General features: G+C 36.2%; 1 protein-coding gene across 1 annotated transcript in view; it reads right to left on the bottom strand.

Annotated features, from left to right (window-relative positions):
- Positions 1–9544, bottom strand: part of ACTR3 (ARP3 actin-related protein 3 homolog (yeast)) — a gene marked incomplete at its 5' end in the record, with an annotated part of 15374 nt that extends 5830 nt beyond the window's left edge. Inside the window, 6 exons of the mRNA XM_010087251.1 lie at positions 262–405; positions 2231–2338; positions 2900–2995; positions 4467–4577; positions 5146–5270; positions 9489–9544. Of these exons, the coding sequence (XP_010085553.1) occupies positions 262–405; positions 2231–2338; positions 2900–2995; positions 4467–4577; positions 5146–5270; positions 9489–9544 (640 nt within the window). The remainder of the gene's footprint in view (positions 1–261; positions 406–2230; positions 2339–2899; positions 2996–4466; positions 4578–5145; positions 5271–9488) is intronic.
- Positions 9545–10518: the final 974 nt, after the last annotated feature.

Below are 10518 nucleotides of genomic sequence, written 5' to 3'. Positions count from 1 at the left end.
ATTATAATAATAATAATACAGGAGGGGAGGAGAAAGGGGAGACTACAAGTGAAGAGTGAAATTCTAGGCCAAATTGAGTGTAACACAACAGCACACCGTAAATTTAAGGTACTTCATGTTATCATTTAGAAATTTTTGTATTATTTAGAAGCAGAGCACCACTACTTGGAAGGACAAAGATTTTAAGAAATTATTGTATTTTAAAAATAGATGTCAAGCCCCAATTTGAAATAACCGTAACGTCTGCAACGTTCACATTACCTTCACTGCTTTAGCTGTTTCCAAGGATTGTTCAGGAGGAATTCCTACTTCTCGCTCCCTCAGCAACTGTTGAATGAAGTATGTTATATCTCGCCCAGCAATTGGAATGTGTTTGATACAGCTGCCAATCACGTACCCTTCAGCCTATAAATAAAATTAAAAGGAATTCTCGTCAACATCCTCCCAATTAATAAAGCTTAGGAGAGAGAGGGAAATAGACAGAGTCTAAACTCCTATTCAATACCTGTGATTGTGAGATTGAAGCCCATTAAGACTGGTTCATTTAATTAGCAGAAATCCAATTCATCAGTAGCCTTATTTTACTTGTTAAAGTGTTTTGCTTTGCTTTCGTTCATAATTCTTACAAGGTTAGGCGGAACGGAAAGGACACTGGTATGTAAGGCAGACAAACAGCTGTACCCACTATTCCGTAGCCTTTATTTTCTCTTCAAAATGAGGTTACTCTTACCAAAAAGGCCAAGCAACCTTGTATCATGAAATACTATTTTAGAATAAATGATGTGGCTCTGCAGTCTGCAGTCACAGCCACTGATGTAAGACGCTACAATCCCCATGAACCAAAATTAATTTTCAGAAAGCAGGGAGAAAATGCATCATTTCAGCACATTAATTGACACGGCTTAGAACATCAGACTGGCCTATGCTCATCCATCAGCCTACCCTTGCAAGTCACACTCATCCCAGGGGCCAGTATCAGGACATTAAAAAATATCCGATCTAAATGCAGAAACCAAAATTGTTCAGGACTGGCTTTCAACCTCACCAGACCTGCTACATCCAAACAGATGAATCCAGGTATCACACTAATATTAACGCTTACAATTTCCTATATACACCTTACATTCACGTAAAATGTTCTTCCTACCAAAGAAAATAATCAAGTCATAAAAAATGTACCACTACTGTTAGCTTCACTGCAGAGGTAAGAGTTTGTTAATTCCTCTCCATCTATTTTATTACAAAAGTGGTATACTATTGTTGTCAATTTGTTCAACATGTTTAAAAATTCCAGAAATAAATCAAATGTCACTCTACAAAGGAGCTTAGTGCTTGAAGTGATATAGGATACTTACTCTTATTTCAACTAAAAAAACCAAACTCACAAATCAGGAAAAGTTCAAATGTTTTAAACAGCAATTTGAACTAGTAAGTATAATTTTTAAAAAATTTACCTATAAAAGGTTTGAAATGTCAACTGTTTCCTCTAATGAAAAATATTCTATCTTGAATGAACAGTCTGAACAAAGATTTAGCCACTGCATTCCATGAAGATTAATAACAAATTGCTACATCACAGCAGACACATAAATCATCATATGATCATACGAATTTTTGCTTTTAGCAACTCAATACACTGAAACAGATATTCAACACTAATTAACCTTAGGGGGGTCCCCCGTCCCCCCCCCCCCCCCCCCCCAGTCAGAGAGGAACTTTTTTCTCTTTGCTTGTATCGCTGATGCATGATAGCATACTACTAAACACTGGTCAACGGATGGAGAAAAATTCTAAGTGACACTGCCTCTGCCCTGAAATATTTTGTCTTATTTCTATTTTATATATGAATTGACTGAATTAAACAAAAAAGTTTACAAACTTTTTGGACTGATTATTGTAAAGAGCACATTCACTCTTACCAGCAAAACACACTGTAAATATGATAAAGCAATGCAATTTCCTTGATCACTTAGTATGGCCTTTGCAAATCACCTTTTAAGGTAAGTCACTGAAAGACAATATGCCCTGACAAACTCTGGGCGCACAGAAGTTCTCTGAGAGTTTCTGCACTACAAAATAAACAAAAACCCACACCCCAACCCTGGAAATTATCTGACATTTTTGAAGATTCCTAGCTATACTTCAGTCTTTCTAAGTGTAAACTTCTGAGAAGTTAGAGGACAAACTGTTCTCTGGTTAAACTGTTTCTACAGTTTTGATGCATACTTACAACAGGAATAACGTGAGTGACACCATCACCGCTGTCTATAACTGTGCCGGTCAGTGTTCGTTCTCCTACTTGTCTTGACGTCCAAGATGCAGCTAAGGCAAGGACAGCCTTGTAAAAGAACACACACAAAAAAACAAATTTTCAGAGAAGCACAGCACTGCAGATTGCACCTTCCACCACCCCTCCCAACAATACCCAGCCTGACACCCTCATGGTGATTTACAGCATGGAAACTGATTTAGTGATAGCATAAATGTGTACACAACAGCTTACTGAAAAGAGATTGCATAAATGTAGGTTTTGAATCCTAATGCTTTTTTTTAGCCATGTTCAAACAAACATCTTTTTTGCTACTCCATATTGAGAGGGATTAAATTCTTGGCATAATACCATCACTATGATGTAGTATGTTGGATTTTTTTTTATTATTTATGATGCAACAGATATTATACTGTACTGCTTGGAGGCCGCCTTCTATGCGGGTAACAGAGGAACAGTAGCTAGCTAACAGACCACAGAACCAATGCATATAAAACATCTAGTGGTGAAACTGCTAACCAAAAGTACATAAAAGTATTCCAGATGCCACTCATACAGTTTTCATTGTGAAACTAGTTTCAGCTCAAGGAAAAATACTGTAGCTCGAACTTGCAATAGCTCTGCCCTTACCTGAACAGCAATATATAGCCCCGGAACATTGAAAGACTCAAACATGATTTCAGCAGTATATTCTCTGTTTTCTGGAGTATTTAATGGAGGCTCAGTCTATGAGACAAGAAAAAATTTAATAATCAAGTTTTACTAAGATTCAAATAAAATATTTCATTAAAAAAAAAAACCTTAAAAAAATTCACCAAATCCTGAATTTTGAAAGACGAGTCATTCAACAACAGTGTGTAAAAACAGTAATGTGCAAAGGGTGCTTTTAAAGGCAAATAGTGCAATTAAGAAAATCTAGAAACTTCTCTGACAATAACAGAATTTATGCAAACTGCATTGCAAAAGCATGACGATTAGAGTGAAAACAGGAAAACAGAAGTGCAATAAAAACATTGTAGTAATTGCTTAAGAATTTACATCAACGTTAGCTCATTACGACTTTTGATTTCACAGAAAGAATCAAGGACTAACAACCTAAAAAAGTCAAAGGATGCAGTTTAGCACATTTAAGGAACAACAATTATTTTAAAAATTTCTGTCATTCATTAAAGAAAAAAGCTGGTCTTCTTCAGAAGGCTATAAAACAAGTTGATATGATCAGCTGTAGAAATGTACTCAGCTGAGAGAAGCTAGCAACCACATACAATGCGCTATGATAGTATGCTGTAATTTTAATTAAAATACCAAGCATACTTAAGTATCTCCTCTGAAAGAGCATTTTGGATAGTGCTACAGAATATTTGAGAAAAAAAAATATTCTTCCATTGCATCAACTATGTAATAGGATGGTAAAGAGAGAAGGGAGCTAGACTCTTCATGAAGGTGAAAAGGACAAGAGGCCACAGAGAGAAGCTGCAACATGGGAAATCCTATAGTAGGTGTCTGGAGGAAAAAAGGTAACATGAGGGTGGTCAGATATTGGGAAGGGGGCCTAAAGTTTTTATGGCATCTCGATCCCTGGAGACATTCATGGCTTGGCTGGACACAGCCTTGAACAACCAGATCTAATTAGACCTGTTTCGAGCAGACAGTCACATTAGATGTTCTTTAACAAGCATGGCAAACACCTCTAATTCCAGACTTGCTCTATAAACATCAGACTAAACCAAACTGCCTATTTCAATGGCCTTAAATAAAATACTAAAGAATAGCAGATGCTTCAGAATAACATTGACCTTAATTTAGATCTAATTTGCCCAAATATGACAATCAATCATTCTGATTTCACAAAAAATTTAACTGTCTAGACACACCATCCAGGTAGCAGCATTGTAAAAACAGAATAATTGCAATTATGTCAAGCCACAACACACAGGTACTTTTTTGCCTCAAAAATGTAAACACAGTTATTGAATTCAGTGGTAAGTAATAGAAAAAAAGGGATGGTGCAGACACAATGTGGAGAGAAGTTAGAAAAGAACAGAAAAAAGTTTGCAGCTCAGACACTCTGACATCTTTAGAAAATTAAAGAACCTGGACGGGATAAGACAGGGCAGGAAGGTTTGAGGTAATTTGTACACACAAACTTTCTTACTAGTCATATGCAGTTCCGTAAGTAGGACATAATTTTACTTACCAAAAGAAAATAATGATCCTCGGGTTCTGCCCTTAGATACTTAAAGATTACTTGCTCCATAAACCTCTCCATCAAGTCCCAGTCTTCGACTATACCATGGCGGATGGGCCACTGTTGCAGAAGTAAAACAAAATATAACCGGAAGTAAAAGAAAGAGAGTGGGGGGGAAATAAATCAGTGTTTTCAATTGCAGTAAAAGTACACTATCTACACATTCAAGAAACCTTGCATTAGGTTTTCCCTATCCCCATCTATGATCTGACACCTATTCAAAATTCAGACTCCAACCTTGAACAGCAGAGACAACACAGTGTGCTTTTCTCAGGGCAACAGAATGGTGGCACTAAGATAAACCAAAAGTTCCTCCCAGCCCAGCATCCTCACTCTGACACTGCTGAGAGAAGATGCCAAGGAACATGAAAGAATGGGATATTTCCGCTTAACGCTCTCCCAGCCTCGTTTCACTTGGAAGGAAATACATATTCACATACTTTTGCAAATTCTCACAGGCTCCTGAAGGTCAACCAAACTAATACCAACCCTTATTTTCCACTAAAAGAGAGTTAATATGAAAGTAAAACTAAAATTAACCAAAAAGCATTCATAAGAAGCTGTTTACTGTATAGCTGATGCTTTCTAAAGAGTACTGGAAATTTATTTTAGACATTTCTCTTAATACCTTGGTTGCATAAGTTGGTTTTTCTATTGCTTCATCCCCGATAAAGAAGTCTAAATCATCAACACCTTTCAAAACCCTCCTTTGTGCTTGATCGACCACTTTTGCAGATTCTTTGATAGCAATACCTTTAACAGAAAACAAACAATATTGTAAGTTCATATAACCTGCACTAAAAAAAGATAAAACTCCAATATTCAAGAATAGGAACCCACTGTAATTGTATTCATCCTTTGTTTGAGGTATAAGCACAAAAAAGCTAAATAAACTAGAGAATTTAAATTCTAGTCAAAGGTAAACACAATTAGGATTTATAAAGTAACACAATGCAGATCTAAATACAGATTTAACTGTTAGACCCTCAACATGCAATCAGAGAGAAAATATAAAAAGAATCACTCTGGGTATTCCTATAGATCTCATTTTGCTCAAGAAGTGTGCTAATTTTCTGCAGTTATATAATTTGTATGAAGAGCAAGAAAGAAAACACGTTGCCATTATTTAAATGGATGTTTTACTTCACTTGCACCAATTTGATTTCTGGACATATTATGAAAATAAGATATGGTACAAAAAAGAGGCTGAAAAGCAACTAAATAAGCAAAAAGACATGTACAACAGAAGGCAGGAAGGCATATGGAAAAAGAAAATTGGACAGAAATAAAAGGAGTATTTTTAAAAGGACAGAAATTTGTACGGCCGCATGATGCACCTTTAGATGCTTTAAAACTGATTTTCAAAAGTTTATGTTTTATTTCTTCCATAAAGTCCTACTCCTGCCTTATAATTGAGAATAGGATGGAGAACTTCATTTAAGAAAGACTATAAATATCTCCTTCATTTCCAGGAACAACTGGCACAAGTTAAGAGCTTCTGTCTTGGCGATTTATTCCTTTGAGGATAATTACTCATCATAAATAAAGAAAAAGTTTATCAGAAAAATACTGGCTAAGGCTAAACACAGGATCCTGGAAAGATGGCTCAGTGATTAGATATCACAGGAACACAGATGTTCCCTGCCTCATCTTCTGCATCAGCCCGCTGGCTAACAGGGTTGCAGTGCCATCTGGATTTTTTCAAGTCTTACTAATTGCCTTTAAAGACAATCCTTTACACAAATGAGGAAATGCATGTAAGTACGAAGCATTAATATCAGCCTCAAAGGTCGTGATCCAACAGCTCTTTCAAAGGCAGAATTATTTTGCCAATTCTTACCTTCAGTAAGAAGTTCTGTTTGCTCACAACTAAGATTTAAAAAGAGCGATGAGAACAGCTGCTGCAGGCTCAGGCCCACAAGACACAGGGCGGCACAGCTATGGGATCTGGAAATCAATAGCATGTAGGGCAAAGCACCGCTCACTCACTGATGCTCCCCATCCTTCTCCCCTCTTCCCATGAAGAGCAACAAAAGCAGAGCTGCGCAGCCAAAGTTAAACGTTGTGAAAGACTGAACAGGATAAAACAGAAGACATTATTTTGAGCTCTTCAGGAAGAGAACTGAATCATACTGTAACTTCTGTAGCGGCGTACAGGAGGGCAGAGAGGAAGCACAGGGCTGGAGGAAGCTGAAAGCATGGGGGGTGGATAGGAAGTAAAAGCTAAAATCGTGGGGAAGGAGATGTCGCAAGGCCAGCGTTTGCTGCAAGTGAAAGGAAGAATCTTGACAAATGTTTTTCAGGTCATCATTACAGAGCTCACACATTTTGGAAATTTTTTTTGGCCAGATGTGTGTTATCTTCAAGCAGCTTGAAGTAAAATGCCATCGCTTGCCACAGGATTATAGTGACTTTCAGGTCAAAGTGGCTTCTCCCTGTTACAAGCCTAAAATAAGACGGCAGCTCTCAGTATTTTGCTGACCTTGAGGCTAGCCTGTTCAGTGTTGGTTCTGAAAGTCAGAAATTAGAAGGAAACAACCTGAACCAAGAATCATATCCTGCAAATACAAAGAGGGAAATCAATCTAGCTGAAAGCAGAGCTAGGCTACCGCAGTGTCTGAAGATGGGCAGCACTCCAGCGGTGTCTCAGAGCATTCGCCTTTGGTTTGCTTGGCACAAGAAAAAGAGCTTTTAGAAGAGAAGAGGACATACTTGCATCAAATCAATTTCTGTGTTTAACCACTACTCAAGCCATTTTTTTCTATTAAAGGTAAAGAAAAGGCCACCTAACACGTAAACTATCAGCAATAAACAGAAATAGATGACAAATCAGAAGAAGTACTTGGTAATGGAAAGAACTTGACTCCTATTTTAACATACAGCAGGAAAAAAGGATTAAGTGAATAAAAAAAAAATTAATGATCCACTAAGATCTAAAAAGCAGCCAGGGAAGACAGCAGTGAACCCAAGTCTCTCTAAAAAAAAAAAAAAAAAAAAAAATAGCCCAATGCATTCTTATATACTTCACTTTTCAAGCAAGCATTTGTCATCTCTACAGAAGCATATTCAGAATTAAAACAAGATCACAATGTAAGAGAGGACTGGGAGATAAAAATTTGTAAAGAGCAGGAGCGAATAAGATAAGCAGCAAGTGAACAAGGCAGAAGGAATGCTGCTCGAACCTGTTTAACAGCAAAGATTTTTTACAGAATCAAACTGATAACATGCAACCACCATTGCTGGAATTCTGCAGAGGAGAAACCAAACCATTTGTCCTCTCTGGATAATATTAAGGAAACTAAAGACACCAAAACACTTTGAAAAGATTCACAGGTTTTTTGTAACATTTTACTTTGGAACGAGGTACTGCAATACTCTATTTTCATTTCTCTAATGTGGATTACACCAGTGCTGTTTTATTTCATTTGCAGCAGAGGATTACTGCAAACTTGTGCAGTAGGTATAATTATCTAGCTTGGATTATAGTACAAATGAGAAAAATGCCTTTTTCATTAAGAAAACTGCAGTCAAGGACCATATCAGCTGTAGGAGCATCTAGACTAAATTCTTTTTTTTTTTTTTTAAACACACCAAACTGTATCAAAAGGTGTCAAAAAAAAAAAATCTCATTCCCCCCCTTTCACTCCTACTTTAATAGCACCCCCGTTGTATAAATTTTTCTGCTTAATGATCTGACAGCTCATTTCATTCCCAGAATTTGTTTAAAGTGTCATGATATCTCTTCTCCTTTTTTGGAACAAGAAAGTTATTTTTAAATGAAATAAACCAAATCTGAAAATGCAGAAAAAGTCTAAATTCTATTTATCTGAAATTAAATAATCATTTGCAATTTTTAATTTAAAGACTGCTATGAAGTTTAAAGAGCAATGTAAGGTTTTTTTCCAACAGCTCATTAACTTTTTAATCTAATGTTAAAACTACTTTTTATTTGAAAAACAAAACTGTAGAGTATATTTTATATGCCACTGAGGTAAACCAAATGAAATTCAATGGGAAAACCAAGAGAATGAAGAACTACATATAGAAGAGATTGAAAGGATTCTCTCACTTGTATGAAAACAGGAGAATGCATTAAGTGAATTAACCTTAGCTTTCCATTAAAATTGTTTTTTGAAGCATGTTTTCTAGAAAAATTAACATAGAGCCTGAACTATCACATTCTATCCTACAGCGACTATGCTTAAGTATTATTAGTTCCAGCTCTTTTCCTGTTGCATTTACAAGGAAGACTGGGTGTACTAATTATTCCTTTTTACCAGGATGTAATACGTGATTATTTTGGCACAGATGAACAATGACAAGATGCCAAGTGGTGTGGGAGGCCAAAAGGTGAAGCATTTCTAAACGAAGCTGACTGAGTTCCACTCTCTAGAGAAGCGCCGTATCACTTCTAGTGGGAAAAACAGTTCAGAGACAGGGAGCAAATAAGCAATTTTACATGTAATGAAAAGAAATTGTATGTTTTCTTGTTCTATTTACAAAATGTAGTAAATTAAGTAACATAGTTGTAACACTGAAAAATACCTGGGAATTATAACATTTTAAACCCTAAAGATACTAAAACATACAATTAAAAAATCTTTTTTCTAGTTAAAATCAACTAAACTTTAACCTGCGAAGTCCCTAATAAGGGAAAAACCTTCTAAAAAGTAAATACAGCCACACTACTGTATTTCAATATGGTTTCCATTTCCAATATATTAACTTCAAATATTACGGTATCATTTTAATGAATGTATCTTTCTACACTGAGCATCCATAAGAGAACAGAACAGAGCCATGCTATCACTCTGTGTCATCACTAAGAGGTCTTTCCAAGTTACTCATTTTTAACTGGTTTTTTTTTGGTTTTGGTTTTTTGTTTTGGGTTTTGTTTCGTTTTGGTTTTTTTACATAGCATATAACTTTTAAGTGTAACTCAGCATTCATCCACAAGTAACAAATACTTACATGAAGGAATAATGAACTGGGGTTCAGTATTACCAGCATATCCGAGCTTTGTATACCTATTGAGGCAAAAAGGTTGGGTTATAATATTTAATACCACAAATAACAAAGATATCTGCCTTTTTTAACGGACATACCTCTCCTCCCATATCAAAAAGACACACTGAATTTCCTTTAAAACAAACAAACCAACCCAAAAAACTCCTAACATAGAACTCTTTTTTAAAAGGTAAAACAACGCTCCCTACCACAAGTGAAGCATCGTTGGTAACTTCTACTCTACTAAAATTTTACTACAGAACACAAAGTATGTAATTCAATTTATCAATTCTTAAGAGTATAATTTAGAGTCAGAGTAGTTCTTCCCTGCTCAGCAGTTATAATTTCTATAGAAGTATTTTCATATAATTAGTGGTAGAAGTGGTTTTGTAACTGCTAACTATAGGGGAAAAAATTCCCTTTCCCATGGACTGCCAGCTGGGCACGTGGCAGGGCTGGCCATCATTACTTCAGAAGCATTTCCCAAAATGTGCTATTGTACACGGCAAGTACTGACAGCTGATAATGACAGTGGGAGCAAAGAGGATTCCATTTAACAAGAAATTACCAATGCATTCATGAAAAATAACTACAAAACTCACAGAACCAAAACTACGCAGCTGCTAGAAACGTTGTAAATGTTGTTACAGAAGTAAACAACAGCACAAGCAAATTCTAAAATGTGCAGACCAAAACGCAAGCTATATTCAAGAGTTACAGCCTACGCACAAGTTTTTAACAAACACAGACATGAGAAAGTTGTCATTTTCTTTATACAGTCAGACAGCTGCACTAACTAAACGAGCAGCATCAGCAAAAGCATGAAACACTGTAGTAGCACCTCTACAATTTTCAGCACTTGGATATAAACCTGGGAGATCTTAGACTGTATAAAGCAGTACAACTTTAACAAGCCATAAATCTATGTCAGTAACACATCAAAACGCCAGGCAACAAATACAGTGAGAGGTTGGGTTTTTTACAGGCTCGAAGA

Source organism: Pterocles gutturalis, unplaced genomic scaffold, assembly GCF_000699245.1.
Source record: "Pterocles gutturalis isolate BGI_N339 unplaced genomic scaffold, ASM69924v1 scaffold756, whole genome shotgun sequence".
NCBI lineage: Eukaryota > Metazoa > Chordata > Aves > Pterocliformes > Pteroclidae > Pterocles > Pterocles gutturalis.
This window is presented reverse-complemented; position numbering and strand designations above follow the sequence as displayed.